General features: G+C 35.0%; 1 protein-coding gene and 1 pseudogene across 1 annotated transcript; both read left to right on the forward strand.

Moving 5' to 3' along the window:
- LOC146140594 (uncharacterized) overlaps nt 1-23856 on the forward strand; it is a 68345-nt pseudogene that overhangs the window by 15175 nt on the left and 29314 nt on the right.
- Nucleotides 680-21887, forward strand: LOC146140595 (speedy protein 1-B-like). The gene is made up of 8 exons (XM_083391403.1): nt 680-800; nt 12317-12456; nt 15378-15522; nt 15953-16124; nt 17059-17231; nt 17313-17415; nt 18345-18462; nt 21342-21887. Exons 1-8 carry the CDS (start codon nt 739-741, stop codon nt 21362-21364), a joined length of 936 nt encoding a protein of 311 aa, XP_083247529.1. The 5' UTR covers nt 680-738; the 3' UTR covers nt 21365-21887.

Genomic DNA, 23856 nt, shown 5'->3' on the forward strand with positions numbered 1-23856 from the left:
AGCAATCACGAAGCTCCACACACTAACATATTAACATTGCGTAACACTACAGTTGGACGTACATTGATGGCTGTTGAGAATTCAAGTTTCGCAAGTATTGTTCTAAAAAATACCGCTAGAAGTCACAATGAGTAGTGGGCTGCACCAAAACGGGTTGGGCATCAATGGCTTAAAGTTAAAACCATTTATTTTAATATTTTTTAACTTGTTTTATAGGCTGCTGTTTTTATTTTGATCATTTTTACACCAGCATTAAATATCTCACCGTATAAATGCATTTTGTGTATTACAAAAGATAAACATAATTAACATGTTTTGTTGGGTGATATTTGTAAAGAATAAATCATTGATTAAGCTTGTATATAAACATAATTATTACAACATGCAGAAATGAACCCACATTGGGTAAAAAGAGTATTAAAAAATAGTGTTTTTTTATGAAAACCATTACTTAGTTACATAAGGAGAATAAGTTTTTGTATTTTGTCTAATGCGAATAATAATATTAAATACGCAAGTTCAGTTTTTCATTATAATTATAAGCCGGAAATTATTAGCTTTTCGATAGGGATATGCAATTTAGGTCTGTAGAGGCAAAAATATATACAATTAGACTCGGTGTGCTAATTTTTTTTTTAAATTATACACATTCTAAAATAATTTTTGTTTTAACACTTAGGATTTATATTTGTGTATATATAATTAATATTTTTTTATATAAATCAAATCTGAAATACAATGAAATCAAATCAAAAGTATATTTTGAAACTTGTGTCAAATTCCAGATGTAAACGCAGAAGGTTTGTAAATTTATGTTTCAATATAAAAAAAGTGTTATATTTATTGGTATAGACCAGTGCTCCTCCACCGGTGTGCACAATGGTGTGTCTCGATCCATGCCAGGTGTGACGCCAGCCATATCTTTGGATATACAAAAGCTACATTAACATGTTATGTATCCTAAGATAGGTAATTTTGCACCTTAAAGGCCTAAAAAGGATATTTTAGGCATAATTATGTAACATAACTCCTACGTTGTAAACATCAAACAAAATGTAAACGTTAAAATGGGCACTTGCGATACTTTTGTTTACATTTTGTTTTTTAGAAAAATAAGTTATATTTGTTAGTAACAGGAAAATGGGAATGGGTTTTTTTGCTTTTATAGAATTATGGATGTTTATCTATATATACATTGTCACTTTCCGAGCCTATCTTCAGTGGATCTAACAAAAGTACGAAACAAAATTTCACTCCACATTTCTGTAGTCAATTTTATTTTTGCTTTACATATTCAAGACATCTGATGCATTTTGTTGTTCTTTGCATGTCAATTGATAAGTTCTTTCAGTCGCTGTTGATGGATGAACTTCAGTCAAAATGTTGTCACGAGGAACCACAAGTTCATCTTTGTTTTTCGGATATATAAAATATCTGGAAGGTCCGGCTGGATGTAGAAAAGTGAACATCACTTCATCTGATTCCTTTATATGGTCCAAAATGCAGGAAAGCCACCATTGGTTGTTATATTTGCAGGACACAACCCCCCTTAGCTCATCCCAATGCAATAGTTGTTTGTAGGGAATGTCATAAACCAGGACCTTCTGATAATCTAAAGATGCAGAAAATTCAGACACCTTGATGTGAGTCTGGCAAGATTCCTCTGGAATAAAGCAGTGGTACTTATGGGTTCCACGAATTGGAATGGCTGATTTGAATCTCTTCTTAAGCAATGCACATTCTTCTTCGACTTCTTTTTCCCATACAAATAAAAAATTAATAGTTGCGATATTTGTGGTGGCCCAATTATATAGCTCTTTTGAGGTTTGTATACGTTGTTTTCCAATTTTCTGCAGACTTGCCCGAGCAGCCAATCTTTTCACATTACCACCCAACCCGTCACATGGTCCTTTGCCATGTGAAGTTGCAAAAAAATGCCATTCAGCGTATAAATCAAAGTCTTGTTTGTGACACATTAAATTTAAGAAGTTTTTTCTGTTTTTATATTGTCCTGCAGCACCATCTGTGAAGTACACTACTTTTTTTAACAATGGGCATTTGTTTTTAAGAAAGTCTAAGACTTTCCGCTGAAATCAATGAACTGTATTAGTGTCATGTCTAAGGGTGTCTGACACAATTACAAAGTTTTCATGTTTAAGGTTGGGCGTTTTCTCTGCTTCTGTTTCAAATTTGTGATAAACTATAAATGGATGGATTGTTGCCTGTGAATTGGTCCAATGAAAGCCTTGCAGCATCTTGGAGAATAAAAGAATAATTTTCTGCAAAGTCTTGAGATAATTCACTTTCTTTTAATTTTTTCAAATAAAGTGATTGTTGTTTGGCGATGAAGTCATGTTGCAATTGCTTTTCTAGTTTTTCCAAATATGTTGTAACAAAGTCATCTGAGTTTTTAATTACTGTTTCTAATGTTGTTCGGTCCACTGTCAACCACATTTGTAAGTTATTTGATCAATTTCTTCATCTTCAAAATATTTCTTAAGAGTTTCTTCCAGTTTCACAATATTTGTTTTACAATGTTGGTATTTACTGAGGTGGCAGTTTGTTGTTGAAGGATTACAAGTAATTTTACACAAAAAATCTTTGTATATGCAGGTTTTTTGTTTATCACTTCCAAATATTTTCCATAAACGTCCGCCTTCGATCATCAGCTTAACATTTTCATGAATGCTGCATACACAAACATTATGTGTTACTAGATCCGGGTAGTACCACTTGCTTTGGCCTTAATTCTGTAAACTTTGAAATTCCAACTTTAATACTAGGATTGTCAGTTTTAAATTTACGATGGGCCTCGTTTATTGTGCATAAAATTGGTAGTTTTCCAAGTGATTTTCTTTCTCCATCCACTACCACTGAAACAACATCTTTTATCCCAGGCATTTGTCTGCTAATTTCATCACTCAAATAAAATTATTTTACAAGATCAACTGTAGATTGTATTAGTGGCTTACCAGGTTTGGGTTTGGAGTGGATAAAATTCCCTTTTTGTTGAGCAACTCTTTGGCTTTGCGCACCATATAATTTGGTGCATCAAATTCCTGTTGTTGAGTTTGACTAATGCTCCATGATTGCGGTACCACAGTCAAAACTTGTAGTTTTTCATTTCTTTTGCTTTTCTTAAATTTTTCTTTTAGCTCTTTCATAATTTCTTGAAAGTATTTTCTTTGTTTTTGCTCTTTAACAACATTTTCTTGCTGAACATCATCACTTATGTAAATTTTTAATTTTTTCGAAGTGTACCAGTCATCTGTTCAACTTTTTCAGACCCATATTTTTTATTCCTATGCAGCTTCCTTAAACTTAAAGGAGACTCCCCTAAACTGTGCAAAGATTTGTTCAAATTTACAACGTCTACTGCTGTATCTTGAAAAATTTCGTCAGACCCAGATGATAAACTTGGATCAGTTATTGAAACATTACTGGTTGAAGAACTTGGTGAATCTTTTTAGCAAAACTTTTAGAGGCTAATGCATTTTGTAAAACATGAATGCAACAATGATGACAGAGTTTTTTTCCTGGCACCAGATTTAAAGATAAATGTTTCAAACAAAAACTCAAGAGAAATTTCCCTAACATTTTTTAATATTTTTTTGTGTGCTTGCTAAATGGGTCACAGCAAGCTTTGTTATGATATGCATATTCTTTTAAATACTTTTTTGTATGGCCCGCACACAGGCTTGTGAGATTGCCTGTGAGTCCACACCTTCTTCTTTAAATTTCAAGCTCTTCAGCTGTTAAGTCAGAAATTAGCTCTTTACTTGAAATTGCAAAATCACAATCTTCATTTATCAATAATCCAATATCACAGTTCATTTTACAGATTACTGAAAAATAAATAAAATATTTTAAGCTCTATGCAAGCCATTATAAGTAACTATTTTGCTGTTGAACTGCCTGTCAGCACAGCGTTTTGATACTTTCTTTGTTCATTACTTAACAAAGAGTCCACTGTAATTTGCTTTTTTTCCCTATTCTTTATAACTATTTTTTTCTTTGTAATGCAACTTTCAGTTTTTTATTACTACAGACAGGCTGGCAGAATCTTGCCAGCCTTCTGGTGACGAGCATTTTTGGCCTAAATTCTTCAGTTTTTCTTACTCTAAAACTGTTACATAGATAAGCTGTTTTCAGGGAAACTTGTGTTGAAAACATGCAGCTCAAAACCAGATTGAAAAGCACAAACAAATATTTGTGTGACAAAAACGAATTTGGCGCGTAGCGCGAACATTTTTTGTGTTTGCATTATTAAAACAACCAAAAATATGCTTTAGTCTGTAAGCATAGCCTTGTATACATCCTTAATATGCCGATGCGAATGTTTTACCTATACAATTAACAGGAATGGGGAATTCAGCTCAATTTACAGGAATTCAACTCAATATAAGAGTACTTGCCAAATCAAAGTAAAACTGCAAACACATAACAATTCTATGATCAAAACTGTGGACTTTTTAATAATAAACAATCTAAATGCCTTACACTGGCTTTTTCTCACTAAACAACGTGCTTCACACTACCGTAACATTTTTTCTAAATGGCTCTTAACAAAATTAATTTTTGCCAATTGTAGCATTATTACATATTTCCACTTTTCAAAAATAGATTTGATTAAACATATGTGGAAACAACCCCAAGGTATTTTGTCAATTGGATCTTGGAAAAATAAAACTTAAAAAAAAACTAAAAAAAAAAATTTTCAAAAAATTTAAATTTTTTTTAATTTTTTTACAAAATTTATTGTACCAATTTATTCGGTTTTCTGGCAGATTCTTCGTCCGAAACTTCAAGCACAAAATGACCTATAATTTTTTTCTGGTCCAAAGCAATATGTACAACCAAGACAGTAGCATGCTATACATTCTCATATTTTTTTTGATATATTATAGAAGTTTTTACCATTTACCAGTCAAAAGTTATTCACAAAACAATGTTGAAACTACGCCATCGTGTGGAAATTATGCAAAAACTTTCTTTTGTCATTACTCTTACATTTCTTGACCGATTAGGCTAAAATTTGGTAAATTCTACCTTAATGACAAGTGCTTTATTTATGCCAAATTTCAATAAATTTGAAAGAGGTCATGTCATATGGGTGTGTTGATTTGATATGGTTTGACTCTCCTGTGAGGTGGTTCTCGCTCATGAAATATATCATAAATGCATGAGCTAAACTTTAAACCACTATAACTTTTCTTTAATCAGTTTATCAATCTGTTTATTTTAAAACTGGTGCTACCCAGATGTATTTTACATTTCACTGTTAAAGAAACATTGGCGTCTCACATCCCCCTGTGTTTGAGGGGGGAATCGGAGCCCAGTTTTTGTTTTCATTCATGCGTAACGAAAACTTTTGATGTCTGTATCTCGAAGAGCACAGAAGGGATCACCTAGTGTAAATACATCATTTGAAATTTTTTAAATTTATTCAAGGACAACATTTTAACCTTATGCAATAATCAGTGCGTAACTTACCGGATCACCGGAGGTCAAATTTTAAGGCAGCTTTTTGATTAACTTAATAACAGAAGTATGAATATGCAGCAAATGTTTTCTAACCATGATAGAAGAACAAGATCTAAAATCGTCTAAAAATACCTAAACCTGTCGAAATAAGACCTGAGGTTGATGGGAATAAGGCCTAAAAGGACAAAATAATGGCTAAAATGTAAGGCAAAGGTATGGCATGATGGGAGTCATCAGTCTGATATTGGATGTATTGGTGTCAATGTTTCTCTAGTTTAAAGGCCGATTACAGAGCTGTTCAGGCGCCAATATTTTATGATTAAGTTGTTTTCCCCTGTTTGGGTTTAGTGGTGGGTGATGTGTGGGGTCAAAGATGAAGTTAGGGTTGGATAATTAGAGAAGTTAGTGATGAATTTAGGGGTTGGGTTAGAGGTTTAGTAAAATGTTAATGTTATATAGGCCTTATTCTTGACATTTAGGTCTTATGCTGACATGTTAAGATTTAAACTATATTATACAACAGGGGTCGGCAACCTCCGCCCCGTGGGCCGGATCCGATGTAATTCATCCGGCCCGCCGCCTCTTTGACAAATTGGACAAATCAATTTCACATACATTTTAACTACTTAAGTTCAAAAAATTTTGATCATCCTACATCCAGTTTGTTTACATTTTGATGCTGTCTTTTCAACTAGATTTTGCGCTTCATTACCCTTGCGTCGTGAAAGGCTGCTAAGTGTGACGCAGACAAACTGAAAACATATTCACAAATATTTTTTAATATATTTTTTTTTATTTTCGGCAATGTAATGAAAACTTGCAAGAATTTTGAAAGAAATGCCGCTACACCAAAAAAAAATCCCGCTCGCTTCGCTCGCGAAGTCTGCTCTTGCTTAAAAACGTTAACAAACACTAAGCTAGATTAACTTTAAATGTTATGGCGTCCCTCAAATTAGTTTTATTACACTTTTCATTAGTGGCATGGATGACAACGTATGAACTCGAGTTTCAAACCAAACAAACGCTTTTTTATGCGCTTTGCGTCAACACTTTAGTACCTCTTTAAATATAATTAAACACGTTTTAAAGTGCAAAAAAGACTCAAGGCCCGCCTGATTTACAGTTGTTCTAACATTTTAATAACACAATTCTTAGTATACACTTTGTGCGGCCCGCAGAGACCTTTCTGAGTTTGGTTTAGCCCGCGACTGGAAAAAGGTTGCCAACCCCTGGTATACAACTATAGATATTATACATAGCTATTTTGATCTTAATTACGAACTGTGTTTAATACTGAAGTTAAAGTTATTCTAGTTTTGGTCTTATTGCTGAAGTCCCTTTGACTGTCTTAAGAAATTTTCAGAAGACTTTAAAGCCGTAAAATCAGAAGAAAAAAGAATGTGAAACGCCAGATTTCCACCTAGGATATTTGCTTATGTGGTCTATTGTGTATCATTTTCGTAGGTGTGCATTCAAATTGTTTTAGCTCTGTTGGTTTGCTGCAAGTCAAAAGCCCCCCCCCCTATTCGTAAGTGACATTATCGTTTCACTCACCATCTGGGGAAGCTGTGTGTTTTTAAATGTAATTTGGTCACGCGTCTTAAGCTAATGCGAAACCAAATGAAACGCAAACGCCGTTTTTCAACTTTTGATTGGTCGACCGCCTTTCGTTATTCGTTTGGGTTGGCTGATCAGCAAGTGTGTGTTCGACAATCAACAACAATAAATCAAGCGGTTTCCGCTTTTTTCTCTCTGAAAACGTGGAGTTAGACGGTGCTCATGTTTCTCGCTGTTTGTTTTTATGTTGGGGTAAGACTGGGGTCGGCAACCTGACAAACAATTCACCAGTCCATTTTAAATACTTTTTGACCATTTTAACTGCGTAAGTGCGAAAAATTTTCGCGCTTCGCGAGAATAATCTTACTACATCCGGTTTGTTTACGTTTTGATACTGTATTTTGAACTAGATCAGCGCTTCTTTACCGTTGCGCCGTGATAAGCTGCCAAGTGCGTCGCAGACAAATGGAAAACGTATTCAAAAATATTGGACATATATTTTTTTACTTTTTATTTTTTCGGTAATGTAATAAAACCTTGCAAGAACTTTAAAAGAAATGCCGTTATACAAAAAAAATCGCGCTTGCCAGGTGTGCTCCCACTTAACTATTAAAGCTATCGCGTTTCTTTACAGTAGTTTTATATGTTGCGACATCCGGTTTGTTTACGTTTTGATACTGTATTTTGAACTAGATCAGCGCTTCTTTACCGTTGCGCCGTGATAAGCTGCCAAGTGCGTCGCAGACAAATGGAAAACGTATTCAAAAATATTGGACATATATTTTTTTACTTTTTATTTTTTCGGTAATGTAATAAAACCTTGCAAGAACTTTAAAAGAAATGCTGTTATACAAAAAAAATCGCGCTTGCCAGGTGTGCTCCCACTTAACTATTAAAGCTATCGCGTTTCTTTACAGTAGTTTTATATGTTGCGCTAATCGAAAAACACCCGGAAAAAACGATCTTGGTTTAATACTGCCGGTGGCGAGAGATGTGCTTGTAATGTAGTGTGGTCCCGTAGATGGATCTACCAAAATCAGTCACATATATTTCACGGTCTTGTTTTCGATTTTCTTCTGAAGTTAATGATTGCACACTAAGCGATTTTGCGGCTGGCGTCTGGCAGGAGTGTCGATAACGAGCGTGTTCGTTTGCTCCTAAAGGTTCGCTTTTGCTGGACGTTAATTAGATGTTTCTGATGATTTTTTTCTTAATTATGACGTTATTACTATTGCTATTTTATAACGTATCCGTCACTATTTTATGAAGTCATTAATGTCAGACGAAAAACGGAGAATTCCCTAAGTTGAAAATTCGGGACCCCCCTTTTTGAATTTCTAGATACGCCCCTGGTACAGACCAGTGTTCCCTGCAACACTTTTTAACTTATGGCACACCAACAGAGCTAAAACAATTTGACTCTACACCTAGGAAATATTTAATGATCGACAATAGACCACATAAGCAAATATCCTAGGCAGCCCAGAGAAAAAGGAGCGATTTGTGATCAAGGGTGCTGAATATTTCATGTAATACATTCTTTTATTTTCTGATTTTGCCTAGTCTTCCTAAAATATTTTAAGCTGCTCGGTGCTAAAAGCCCCCGCCAGCAGGAAGAGTTTAATTTAAACAATCACAAAATTCAGATAATACATCCTCAATGATATTCCATGGATCTTGACCGTGTGGATAATCTCCCTTTCCACTTTGGTGTAAAGCTAGAAAACCATTGCTGTGTATTTATACTCCTGGTAGCTGAGTTAGTTTTTAACTGTTTTGAAATTTTACTTTTGGATTAACTGTGACATACCTTTTTAAAAAGTAAAAAAAAGGAAAGCTCAGAAAGTTCAAAAAGTTACACCTACACAACTACATAATGTTAAAATGCTTTTCTCGTTTTTTATGCACGCTGTTACTGCTTGTTTCGCCATACGATACTTGGTTACTGAATAAACTGGTTGTCGCCTTATTGGTGACCTCGCAAGTTTGTTTGCTAAAGGAAGCATGACCATAGAATCGCAGCACACAGTCGCTCTTAAGTTGAAGACATTCTGGACTGCTTAGCCGATAGTATGGTTCCAGCAAACCGAGGCACAGTTTGCCTTATGAAAGATCACTATGGACATCACAAAGTACTACCATGTGGTCTCCACTTTGGATCAAGATACTGCAGGCTGATTAATAGATATTTTCGACACTCCGTCGGTCGACAACAAATAAACAAGTCTAAAGAAGCGCTTACTCAATATATTCACTCTTAACGGAGTCGTAGAGAGCGCAGCATCTTCTTCAGATGCCCCCAGTGACAAAATGCCACCAGCACTAATGGATGAAATGCTGATTTTGCTGGGCGAGAAGAAAAGAATGTTTCTTATTCGAGAAACTTTTTTTACAACTCATGCGAACGTATGTACGCACGGACCTTGCTGAACAGACTTTTACTGATTACCATGCTATGGTCGGACAGCCGATGTTTTGTAGCGCGCCGGATGCCATGATGCCCATAATGCTGTTTCTACCAGCGTAAAATCAAAACAAATTCAAAAAGTCAAGTGATAGTGGCCTGTGTTTTTATCACGAACAATTTGGAATTAACTAAAAGTTGTCGACCTCCCTGTTCTTGGGAAATGAGGAAGCCAATCAGCATTAGCTGCTGCGACGGTCGGTACAACAGGTAGCCTTTTCCAGCTGTTTAACCATATTTCAGGTTACAGTTTTCTTGTTGATTCTGGCGCCGAAGTCAGCGTCTTCCACTGGATGCGAACGCCGATTGAACCCTCCCGGCAAAACCCTTATTGCTGCCAACGGGAGCAGAATACGTACATGTGGAACACGCCTGAACCTTTGGGCAAGTTTCATTGGGTGTTCATTCTTGCCTATGTCTCGAAACCTCTGTTAGGCACTGATTTCCTGCGGGCACACATGATTTTGATTGACACTAAACGCCAACGCCTAATCAACGCCCATACGTTCTCTAGTAATTCTATTGGCAAGATTGAGCGATCAGCATCACTATGAAATGACCTCGCGAGCAGTTCTCAAAGTACACACGTGTACTGGGTGAATTTCCGATTGTTACCACTCCCCATTTTTCAGAATCATTTCCTACACACAGTGTAGAGCACTGCATTCCCACAAGCGGCCCACCGGTGCACTCCAAGGTTCGGAGTCTGCCTCCTGAGAAACTGGTAATTTCTAGGAAGGAGTTTATCCAAATGTTGAAACTTGGTATTATATACCTGACGATCATCTAGCCTATTGGCATCTCCATTGCAAATGGTCCCAAAAACGCCAGGAGGTTGAAGACTTGTGGGGATTATCGATGATTGAACGCTGCGACTCACTGAACTTTTTCAGTAAACTGGTTGATGCGCTGCAACTGGTTTACAAAATCTTGTTTGAAGCCAATCTTATCCACCCAGTATAGGACCTGACTCATACATTAAGCGTTGTGTCTAGCACAAGGTCTACAAGAAAGGGAACTTTGGGTAATGTCCGCAATATGTACAAATGTTTATCGCACATTCTTTGTAGTCGTCCCTTTGTAATGCACTTGTTTGTTTTTATTGAGTAAGAAGAAGATTTTGACCGCCTTTTCCAAGCTTTAGTATTTTACACCACAGCTTCTAACAGTGTTGGGATATGTGGTGCTACCCACACCTAAAAGGTATTGTGTCTTGTATGTTGCCTTGATATTTACAAATTGGTGATGGAAGTATGAAAGCAGTTATTTGGCAAAAAATAACTGGTCCCGAATACAGTTTAGTAAATCCATTTTAATCAAAATGGCAGAAACTTAACAATAGTGGCAACAATAGATGTCTCAAATGAATGGATGTTGGAAAAAGCAAAACAGGTTAAAGATGATCGTCTTCTTTCTTAAGTAAAACAAACATGAAGTGTATTGATAAGGAAAGACCACAAAGAATGTATGATAAACACACTAATCTTGTAATACTGAGAGGCATTACCCAAAATTCCCTTTCTTGTAGACCTGGTACTACATACAGCACTCAATAGATGAGTAAGGTCCTATACTGCCAAAAGCTGTTCATGTGGATGAAACAAGTGGGCTACGAACAAGATTTTGTTAACCAGCAGGAGCGCATCAACCAGTTTATTGCCTTGTTTTACGTTCCAGCTTTGTTAAAACCAGGTATTGGTTTCGCTGCTCCAATAAATGACCTGACGTTTTTGCAAACCATAAAAGAGAATTCAAAATATGACAACACAAGTCGAAGAGGTTGCCTAAACATTTTGCTGAAGCATCATTGGTACATCAATGAACAAACTGATGTTTTTTTATGTTCAGCTAACACCTACTATGGACGAAAAATAAAAATAAACAGAAAAATTTTGAATAAACCCAAGCAAACTAAAGTTTGCCAGGGTGCCAGTAATGTGTTCAAAAGTTACAGAAAGCGGACATTCAGTGCAACTGGCTGAGGCTTTCAGTTTGGGACTGGCCGCAAAATAATGATGCTGCTCAGAGAATGGTGAAGATAAACACACTGACATCACTGATGATGCATATCAATCTGTCATAATAAGATGAAAAGGAAAACCCTTGCTGAGGCAAAATGGTTCTCTGTCAAGGCAAGTATGTGCAGCGGGGTTACAACACAAACCAATGGAACAGTTCATGTGTCGCACCACAAAAGTGGAGAGATTTATTGGAAATTTCCTTAAAATATCTTATGGGTAATTGGGTATACACAGATATTCAGTTGTCCCTACTTGTGAATATCAAAAACAGCCAAAGTGCTGTGCATTGTTTCCGCTAAGTGCCTTTTTAGGCAAAATTTGGGGCCCTTGCGCACTTTTTTTCATGGAAGTGCACACACTCCAAAAAATGTGTATACCCCTTCATCGTGAGAGGTAACTGATACAGTGTTATGGATTTAAAACAGCTTACATAATTTTAGGAGGACCAATGAACCAAAAAATGAAATAAATTAAACATAACACATAGTGTTGTCTGGTTTTGAACATGACACCAATGCTCTTTTTTAACCATATGCACAAGTGTCCAAATTTTCTTACTTGAGCTGAAAAACAGTAAACAAAGTGCCCAAATTATTAACGTAAAAGTGCCGAAAAAGTATGGGGGGCGGGTTGCCATGTCTTTAAATCCATGCGAGGCCTGTTTTTGTTCCTTACAAACCTGCTAGCATTAATTTTTTTTCAATTGCATAATTTTTTAAAAGTTATAATCCCACTGCCAAACAATATAAATTTTTAGCCAAGGTTATAACATGAATATTGTTAATTTTAGAATTGAAAATGTGCTTCAAAATGATTTCAACGTGCTGTCACAGGAAAAAGAACAACCTCGTGCAAAGAGACCCAAAGGATTAAGTAAACCTCAGTTTAGTGTTTCTAGTGATGAAACACAGGCATTTTTTAATCTTTTTGGTGAGGTATAGGAAGATATTTGAATTATATTTCCTTCTTATTGCTGGTGATATCAAACAATTTTTTTAACAATACTGATTGTGAAATGTTTTTATGTATATGCCCATTAATTAGTACATTAGTTTATTATACTTTTGGTATTTGTTAAGTGAAAAAAACGATTTGCCTTAAAAAAGTGCCATACTAAAACAAAGATTTAAATTATTTGACATTGAGTTGGAGCATAGTTTTTTAACTTTGAAAAAAAGTTAAAACTTTGTCATAATTTATATGTTAGGTGAAAATTTTCAATTCAAACTTGATTAATTGTGGTTCAGTTAAAATGTTATCAACTTAGTTTAGTTTTGAATTACATCTAACAACATTTTAACTGGGTTATATATTACCACACCAATATACAGTATGAGCCAGCCATAAGATTCAGCTTGTACTTCGTTTTAGCATTAGATAGTTGTGTATCTCTGATGTGGGCAAATGTATTAAACAGTATTTGCTTTGTCTTATTTCCGTTGTTACTTGCAGTATTCCATTTCCTATATGATATGCTAGGTCTTTGTTATTTTTTTGCAATCGTTTTGACGCTGTATTTCAACTAACTGTTCACTTTACAAGTTGGCCAATGGCTAATGTCTGGTTTTCCTTCACAGTTTTTTGTCTTTTTAATCCTATCAACTCAGCATTTTCAAGAGTTTTGCATAACCCCGAAGAAATGTTAAGCCGATCATCAGTAAAACACCAAAAGCAAGTGGCTGATGATGTCAAAACTAATGCAATACTCAATACAACAATGCATAGTTTAAATCAGGGATGATAAACCTGTAGCAGACAGAATTGGCCGCATTGCCACTTTTTAAAGTTTGATGTGCCGCAAAACCTATTAAATTAAAGGCATGACATCCTAAGTTACTGCATATCATGAAGTCATAAAACAAGTTAGCTTATAAACACCCGCTCTTCGAGAATGAACTTGTGTGCAAATATGCAAGTAAAACTCGGCCTTATCGCACGAAGTGGGAAAAATGTTAGCGCCTGACCAAACATGAACAGTCAACCAACCATAAAATGAAAAACAGCGTTTTACGTTTGATTTTGTTTTCGCATTAGCTCAAGACGCGCGACCCAATTACATTAAAAACAGTCTCCTGAATTACAGTTTAGCCAATTCAACCAAATAAAACTAAAACTTTTTTGCGGCAAAATAATTTTTTTTGCGGCAAAACTTGCGCGACCCCCCCCCAATTATAGTGCATAATAAATAAACTTAAGTATATAAAAACACATTTTAAAATTAGCAAAATTCAAATAGGGAAAAAATCTAGACTACGATTGTTTTAAAATTTGGCTAAAATGTACTATGCACAACAAAGTTACGGTTTGAGCCAGGGTTACCAGATGCTTGGTTTAGGATTAGGACATTGTTGGTGTGAAATTCGGACAAAAATGGGAATTAAAGGAGTTAAATGGGGACTGGCCAAAATTCCTTACAAATTTACACAACGGTTAGTCGTTAACAGCAGTGCAATAACAAAGCTTTCCGTAAATTCTATTTCCTTTTTCCAAAACTGCAACACCAAAATTTGATTACCGAAATTCTGTGGATGTTTTGGAAAAAGCTATGTAAAAAGTTATGATACCGCTGAAAAGTAAAAATACTTTGCCTGTAACCTATTGTAAACCTAACACAAATTTTATTGTAGGTTGGCCTAAATTTTAATTTGGAACTAAAGCGCCCTATACAGGTACTACACCTGACGCTTTTGTGCTGCACATAATTATTGCAGAAATACGCACCACTAAATTTTTTTGTGGATTTACGTTGGTAAATTTGATATAAATAAAGTTTGGAGGCCTCATGAGTCCGCCGTGGTTTTACTTCATCCCACAATGTTTCAAATAAATACGGCCAAATTAGGACAGAAAGCTTACTGTCCTAATGATTTACAAACCGTCGGACACAGCAGTAAAAATTAGGACAGTTTATCATTTTGTTCCGAATTTTAGGCCATCTGGCAACCCTGGTTTGAGCGTCCATTCATCTTTATTAGCGTTGTTTGACTGAAGCAAGGCCTGATTCATTATTTGAAAAGTGTAATGGTGACGTCATAAACACGACTGGTTCAAAGCAGCAAAAGCCACACAAAGACAAATGTTAGACTGGCGGTTGCTTTTTCTCCTTCTATACTGCTAAACTTTTAGTTCATATTGCCTAATTCTTATTACTATTTTCTTTTTGAAATTCTACACGGCGACCCCCCCAGACAACCCCTTGCGAAACCCAGGTTGAGAACCACTGATCTATACAATGTTGTCGGTGGTTCTCATGCTGCTCTCCTGCTACAAAACTTATCGGTGGTTGAGGAACGTTAGGCTGCTTTTTTCAGTGTTTCCTAAGTTTTATTATTTTTCGGTAAAGTAATAATACATGTTTTTTTTACACTTTTAAGTGAATATGAATGTCTTTTACTTTATACAGCCTGTAAAATCAGTTTCATGCACAATTACCAACAGCATGTTGCAACTACAGTTTTAAAATGGTAGTGTTAGTGCTGTAGTTGTAACATCCTGGAGATTAATTGTCAAAATGTTTACAGTTAGCTAGCTCATTTTTAGACATATATATAAACGTCGGGCACTGGTCTAGAATCCTTCAACAATTATTAAATCAATGCACAATATTTTGGTGAAGGTGTGAATTAGCGTTTGGCTGTGTCAAGTATTTTTATATTCATTATTTAATAATAATACTTGACCAACCCTATCCCAAGCGCTAACTCGCACCCCTACCCAAATATTGTACGTTGTGGTAGGATTATAAACCAGCGCCAAACGTTGTTTCCCAAAACCTTTTTCTATAATGTACACCATACCCAAATTTACTGTGTTTTTTTTAGATTAATTGAATGCATTCCCTTCCTTTTCAGAGGATTCCGTGATCCAGGAGTTCTTGTTGATAGATGCTTGTTGTAGAGTAGCAGACAATTTCTTGATTGCAATGGTGCTAGCTTACTTTAAACGCGCTCGTTTGCAACCAAAGGAGTTTACAAGATCCAACTTTTTCCTTGCTCTGTAAGTCTATGGCAGTGCTTCTCAACCGTTTTTCGCGGCGACCCAAATATTAAGTGTAAGTATGACAACTAAGCTTTGGCGACCCAATTTTTTTTTCTTCTAAGCAAACAAAAAATGGACATTAGCATAAAGAATTTCGAATTTTAATAATGATTATACTCGAATTTTAATAATGATTATATTTGTATTACTTCCTTAATTTTTCAAATTGAGAAATCATGTGAGCGACCAAACCAAACAGCGACCCAATTTTGGGTCGTGGCCCATAGGTTGAGAAGCACTGTTCTATGGTGTTGACTGACAAGTTTTATTAACTTGCTTGATAACATAGGTGTAACATTTTATTGGACTGAAGTCTTGTTGAAAACTTTGTCGAAGGTAAAATAATCTTGGATACTACTAATAAAAATGTTAACAAAGATGAATTTAGATATTTAGCAAATGATATGGAAGAAGATGAGGAAGACTTTAAATATGAGATATTTCCATGGGCTTTAGGTCCTAAATGGAGAGATCAATACCATAAGTTTCTTGTCAGACGAGATGATCTTTGGTTAAGAATGAAGTTTAGAGCAGCAGTAAGCAAAAGGTGTTGTGAGGAGGTAACCACATTATTAAAATATACTTGAATGGTATAATTCGTTCATAATGATACAAAATTTAGACCTACTTTTTTCGTGATGCAGTTTGAAAAATTATAGGCAAAGATTAGGTACCTGAATATTGTTGAAAGGGTGTTAGGTTTGTTGTCAGTGATTTCTACATACATATATCTATATATATATATACTCAATATGAATCTGTGACTCTGGAATCACTAGGTGGCGTTGTTATTTCTAATTAATTTAGTTACCAAATAAATCTTCACTAAAATTATGAATTCTTTACTAAAACTCTTGACAGACATGTAGTCAATTTATTAATGAAAGTAGAACTTGATACAAATTATAAAATTGAGTGTATAACAACTGATTTACCAACCTTTTAATCACATTCATGTATTTAGTGCATGACAATATTTTAGACAGTGCTGCGAGTTGAGCCAGATGCAAGGCCCAGGATCGGTTAAACTACTTTGAGTTAAAATAATGACTAGATAGCGACTATGAAAGACTACTTGAGTTCCAAGCGAGACATGTAGTTCTGCACTTTTAGCAAGTTTGCAACCAAAAATAATTGCATACTCTAAATTGTAAGGTGGTGTATAGGCACCTAACGTGGGTGAATGAATTCATGACACCCCTACAAAGGATTGCTGCATATTCATCCTTATTTAGTTATGTGGATTGGTGGAATACCGAGTGGGGAGACGTACCTAGACTCTGCACAGTTAATCTAGCTAGATTCTGATTTTGGTTGCTTTAAACTTCTGATTTAACCAGGTCTTGTTTTGAAGAATTCCACAGCATTTTGTTCCATATTTTCTATTATTTAAATAATTTATTCTGATTAATGAAAATTAATACTAAAAGACTCGGGTAGGGGGTACAAAATAAATACATTTAAAACTGTTTTTTTTTTTGAATTTTGAATCAGGTGATGAGAATCAAACCGGATCACTTTATTTGGAAGCGAGAACGAAATGTTATCCATTCTGGGGCCAAGCGCAACTACTTAAAATCAGCTCAGGAAAAGGAACCTTTTCCTCGGGGACCTGGACGTTCCCCAATTCAATGTGACCTCTGCGTCAAACCAAACAATAGCAGCGGGTGAGTTGTAAGAGGGTTGTTATTTAGGAAATGCTGTTAAACAATCTTATTTGCACACCTTAACTGCTATTTTTTATTCAGTTACTTTTCTGATGACAGCTTGACCTCTGGGGAACCATTTTGTTTGGAAATTGGAAATACAGACACCAGCTCTTCTTCACCTGAAGATTATTTTTCTTATAAGGTTAATGTCACAGAATACTTCATAAATTAAAAAAAAATGTTGTTTGGAACTTAGTAAATACCTGCTCCCTGTCAGCTTGTGTGTTGCAGCATAATACAATGTGCCAGGTATATGAACTACTTTCCTCTTCTTGCAGGATTTTTTCAAGGGTTGATTTAGTATTTGTGTGAAAAATCCAAATTATGTTTATTTCTTAGTTAATGTTTGTAATAATGGTGCCAAACTTTTTTTTCTGGTTAATAGCTTATCAGGGCGAGTATTTTTCAAGCCCAGGTTTTCTGCTTGGCTTATAAGTAGAATAGAGGCATCTTATATATTAAATGTTTGGATTTATGTTCCGAAATTATTGACTTTTTTCGCTGAATGTTGGATTTATCAAAATTCAGAGATTAATTACGTTGAAAAATCCCCAGTGCTTTCTTTGTGACAAAGTTTGGGCTTATTATTAAGCTTATTACTAGACAATGTCCCACCACTAAAGCTCAAAGGAACAAATGCAATATTTATCCAACCTACTATAATTACATTGCAAAATACTTGTGCTTATATAGTATGCTTATATAATATTAGAAACAACAAGTCAAGCGCAACTAGAATAAGCTTGCTAAAATCAAACATCCTATGAAATCATACAAAAGGCTTGAATAAAAATATTTGTAATCGATTTCATTTTTTTTTTAATGTGTTAATCATTATTTTGTTTGCACATTTGCATTTGACTTTTGCTATTACTAATACTTGATTTTATAAGGTACTTTGAAGACAGCATTATCACCAAGTTTTTATATTTTTGGTTCCAACATCTGTTTGAATGCGTCTCGGTTGGAACTTATGAAAATATGATATGCCTAGTTACTATTAATGGATTTACATGTTTTCCATATATAATATATTCCAAAAATTCCTATCATGATTGTTTGCCTCAACAGAAACACCTTAGTATAAAGGGGCACAACCAACCATTACAAAGCCTCAACAATCATCTTTGTACTTGCAAAAACAAAGAAGATCCAGATTTGGGGGATGATTCAAGCTTTGATATGGACAGTAAGTTTTGGTGTGTCATTTTCAACGCAGCAGACTGTTTTCACAAACCCTAACTTCATGGTCCTTAAATTTGAACGTTTTCTTTTGCAAGTCCATATTTCAAAATACAGCACAAAATGTTGTGTCTGAAAAGGATCAACTAAATTAGTAGCCTGAATTTATGTAATCATGACCATGAAATACACTAAAACGCATGGTCTAATTTTATTTAAAGGTATTAAGCTGTGTCATTTGAATTACAATCACTAATATGTGTTGTTCCATACCTATTGCCTATGTAAGGGAAACACACAATAAGACCTAAAAAGCAAAAATACCTAAAGCAGAAAAATCTATAAAACCATAGTATTAAGACCAACGACATAATACAGCTAAATACGCAGTAATATCCAGTACAACAAGATCAAAATTGTCTGAATAAGACCTAAATCTGTCGGAATAACGTCTAAATTCATCGGAATATGGCCTAAATTCATCGTAATTAGTCCTAAATTTATCAGAAGAAAGACTAAGTTCATCGGAATAAAGCCTAAATTCATTGGAATAGGTCCTAAATTCATCGGAATAAGGCCTAAATTCATCGGAATAAGGCCTAAATTCATCGGAATAAGGCCTAAATTCATGGGAATAAGGCCTAAATGTATCAGAAGAAGACCTAAATGGCCACAATGACGCCAGAGCCTGTGGGTAGAGGGCATGGGACGATCGGGGGCCATTGGTCTGGCATTGGCCGTTGTGGTGCCAAGGTTTGGACGCCATAGTCTGACCGGCAGGGCGCGGCTGTTTTGTGTTTTGGCAACGTTTTAGTTAAAGTGTTGTTTAGGCCTGATTCTGACCTTTAGGTCTTATTCCGACGGATTTATGACTTATTCCGATTTAGACGGTAGTAATACCATTAGGCATTAGTCCTATTTTGGCCTTATTCCGAATTGTGTTTTATTCTGACGTTGGTGTTGTTCGGTCTTATGGCTGGAGTCCCTATGTAAGTTTACTGGAGACGAATGTGTAACGGAGTATTTAAATAAATGATTGTGGCAATTTGACATGTAAACGAATTGCAAAGTTGTGTGTTGTTTCTGAAATATGTTGACTAAATATTTGGCCATATCACACAAGACTTTGCTATCGCGCCACACATCTTTCATGTGTAAGAAAAGACCATGAAATTAACCAATCAGGGGAGGAGTATCCAGAAATCTGAAAGAGGAAGGTGGTCCTGAACTTTAAACTCCAGGGATTCCCCAATTTTCCATATCTTCTGTTAATGACTAATGATGTCATTATTTAGCGTCTTTATGCCATATTAAATAGGAAATTACCCTAACTAGAAACAGCCAATTAAGTCCAGAAACTGCAAAGTGTGCAATCTTTTACGTTAGATGTAAACCAAAACCAAGGCTTCAAAATATATGTGATGGATGTTGGTACATCCATCATTCAATTAGCAGCAAGGTATTTTCTTAAGTTTCATGCATTGGAATATGCCAGTAGAGAAGAATTTTGCGGTAACTCTCGTTTAATAAAAATGATCGCTCAAAATGCACATGATCAACTGAGGCCAACTTTTTAGTGAGAAAAATATACGTAGGGATGTCTAAAGTAGAATCCCAGGGGATTCTAGAACTTTAGTTTTTGAATCTAGAATAAAGAATCAAGAATATTGAATCCTTATATATTTTAATTAAATCATATAACCTTGATTTTGTTTGGAGGAGTGGGATTAACCCTAATATACCTTACAGGGCCCACATTCACAGCAATAAATCGCAAATTAATTTGCTAATAAAACATTGATTTAATTAAAGTAAGAGGAAAGCGGTTAAATGCATTAGGGTATACGAGTTGCCGAACTTTGAAGGTTATAGTTTCAGGGTGTGCATGGCGCATTTAGGGTGAAAAATTCCTTCAAAACGGTACTTACCAAATGCCTAAATAAAAGTCATGCAAAGCGCTAAATAAAATTGCATTTACGTTTTTTACCTAAAAAAATACAGAATACAGCTGCAAGCCCAGTTTGAAAAAGTTGCAGGCCTGATGAATTACGTTGGCGGGCCGTATTTTGTGAGTTCAGCACTTAGCTTTATATATCTTTTGGTGCGAACGGACAGTTACCCACGCTGTAAGTTTTGCACATTATTTTGCTAAACTTTAACTGTGCAACTGTTGGGGTATCTTTCTTACAGTTTTTTCAGAAGTGGATTTTGCAAACTAATAACTTGGTCAAATTCCAAGGCGTTTTGGCGCCCTGCTAGAAATCCAGGCATTTAAAAACGCTCTGCACACCCTTGTTCGGTGACTATGCTGATAGCAATACATTACTGGTTCTTCTCACTAAAAATACACAACAAACATATAATGAAAATTATATATAGGCTGCCAGAAAATTATAAATAAGCTGCAAGAATGCCAGTAACACAAACTGAAGATGAATTCTTTTAGCACTGACACACCTATCTGCTTGCATTTTAACAAAACACATCTAGTCAGAGAGCTAATTGGCACTGGCACAACAATGGTGGTTGCCGCTAAATTTAAAGGTAGTGAGATAAGTCTATATATATATTTGGTGTAGCGTAAGTCAACAATACCGATGGTGTCACTAGACAACAACAAACCATATAATGGTTGAATAGACTACTATTTAAAAAATCTGTGAATGGCGTCAAAAAAAATAAAAAGTGGAAAAAAATCTATTTCTTGTTTAGTTTAAAAGACATTTTGCTTTTAAATGTGTACTTTTTATTATGTTGGACGCCATCTCCAGACCACTTTTTTAAAACCTAATACCTTGACACGTCATTGTTATGGATGGCAACCAAGTTTTAGATGTGTACACCATTTATAAAATAGTTAATAACAATTATCATGCATTTAAACAGAACTTTGGGCAACTTTGCTGTAATGATGATTTAGAACGATAAAAGATCAAAAAAACATGGTATCAAAAAGAAAAAACTTCAAGTAGTATGAAGCTGAAAACAGGGTGCTGTGTTCTTGTTCCCACAGATTCAAGAATAAATTTATTTTTTTATTGAATCTCAATAATATTTTAGTTTGTTATTTTTTAGAGGTGTAATATTTTGAGTTGTATTTGTTTGTTTATCATTTCTTGAGAAAAGTTTTATGGTTTTGCCTCTGTCCCTTATGTCTTTGCTTGTCATAAATGTTTGATAAAATTATTTGTTTATTTTAAAACTAAGCTTGTGCTTCTAATACTTAATTTGACTTAAAAACTACTTTGAAGTATTTTTCTTATACCGTTTTTCTTTTTTGTGTTGTTTTGACCTTATATGTGTTAGTTTACTATGTGTGGGCCGGGGCAGCAGTTGTGTAAATAGTTTATTCAAAACCTTATATATATTTTAGTTGAGTTATGTTATACTGTTTTTTCGAATTTCCTTAATACAATTGTTTGTTTTTTTCAATTAAGTGGAGGGATACAAAGGTTTTTTTTTGCAAAATCTTCCGCTTTTAGCTGTATAGTCTTTCGAATTGTAAAGTTGGTAACATATTACAATAATTATAATTAACTGTTTAAATTAAGTTACTGTTTAACACAAGTTGACTTGAGGCATTGTATATTATAACTAGAAAAAATGCATTTGACCCTGTTAATTGTATTGTAGTGATTTCTTCGAAAAATGTTGCTCAAAATCTAACTTTACCAATTTAAATACTGGAACATTTTGTTTTTCTGCCCCCTTAAGTTCTGGCAGCAATGACTGGGACTTGACTTTGGCTTTGGAAATAACTTGCACCAACACTGCTCTACCCTTTAATACAAATGTTCAACAAGTAAACCTGTTATAGCTGTAAAATATTTTTTTAACATTTACTTGGGATTGTTTTGCTTAAGAGCAAAAGTTTGTGACCTTTATCGTAAAAGAATTTACCTTAGGGGACACAAAAGTGTGATTTTTTGTTAATTTTTTTAAAACCGTTTTGTGAAGTTAAAAAATGGGTCAAAAAATAAATTTCGTGACCTAATAAAAAATGGCACGCAAGCCCTCCCCCAAAAGTACTAAAATTATTATTTAGCCAATTGCCAAAAAAGTTCAATTTGCTATTCAGCCAATTCTCAGAAAATACTAAGTTTGTTATACAGCCAATTGCCATTGTTTGTTCACAATATAAAACAATCACGACAACCAACAATTACTTTTGATATAGTAACATAATACTGTGTGGAGGTAGCATTCACATAATATTATATAGCTTGGTGTGAAAAAACAAAAGTCAGCTCACCGAGAGACACTTTGATGTAGTGATGCGCATTTCTACTAGACAGTTTTTTTTTAGTTTAAATAAACATTCTTATTTTTGGTAAAAAAGCGCTCTTATGATTAAAAATAATTGGTTCGGTTACGAAACTTTGGCACGGGAAGAAGTTATAAGATGAAAATTGGCACGCCGGCATGTTTGAGTTGGACACCCCTGGTATAAACGTTGCATGTTCTGTAGTTTCTGCAAGCAAAGATAGATATGGGCCGAAATTTTCCTTATGTCTTAGATGCGAAAAGGGTAGTTGCCAGGGTTTCATTTTGTTATACGTTAGTTTGGTATTGGTAAAAACTATGCAAAATTAATTTTAGATTCTTTTTGCAATTAAAATATTTTATTTATTTTTATTTTTGCCACTTCAAAACAAACATCGCATTCCAAGAGACCAGTGCTGCGGAGTCGGACTGGGGACTCGAGTAAAACACTCGATCCGTTAGAAATCAGTGCATTTCTAAGCAAAAAGGTCTACGACAATCAGTGCATTCAAAGGATCAAAAAGTCCGACTTTTAGACCTTGAGGTCCTGACAATGCACTGATTTGGACCTTAAGGTAAACTCCCGGCGTAGATAAATTAAAAATATTCATTAAAAGTTCAGAAAAGATAACAAAAAGTATGAGATAGGATTAATAACACTTGACCCACCTAAACCCTAACGCTAACCCAAATAATGTGCGTTATTTTAATAATTCTTTAAATGCTGGGGAAAAAAGCCCAAACTCGGATGGGCATAAGATGGTTTCTCGTCAATTGTATTTAAGATTATTACGTCACAAATTGAGGTATTGGGGCCTGAAGCGTTATAATTATTAAATTATCACACATTATTTGGGTTAGGGCGCTGGTAAGCGTTTGGGTTTGGTTGGGTCAAGTATTGTTAAACTTAATCTTCTTATGCACATTTGTTAATGCAAATTAGTGCATTGTCCAAGACCTCAAAGTCTAAAAGTCGGACTTTTTGATCCTTGAATGCACTGATTGTCGTAGACCTTTTTGCTTAGAACTGCACTGATTTCTGACGGATGGGGTGAGTAAAACCATGTAAAACTACCCGAGTCCGACATGCGCATGCGCAGTACCAAATTTTAAAGCTGATATGGCCGCCAACTGGAAA

The sequence above is a fragment of the Ascidiella aspersa genome, chromosome 6 (assembly GCF_963924565.1).
Source record: "Ascidiella aspersa chromosome 6, kaAscAspe10.2, whole genome shotgun sequence".
NCBI classification, from domain to species: domain Eukaryota; kingdom Metazoa; phylum Chordata; class Ascidiacea; order Phlebobranchia; family Ascidiidae; genus Ascidiella; species Ascidiella aspersa.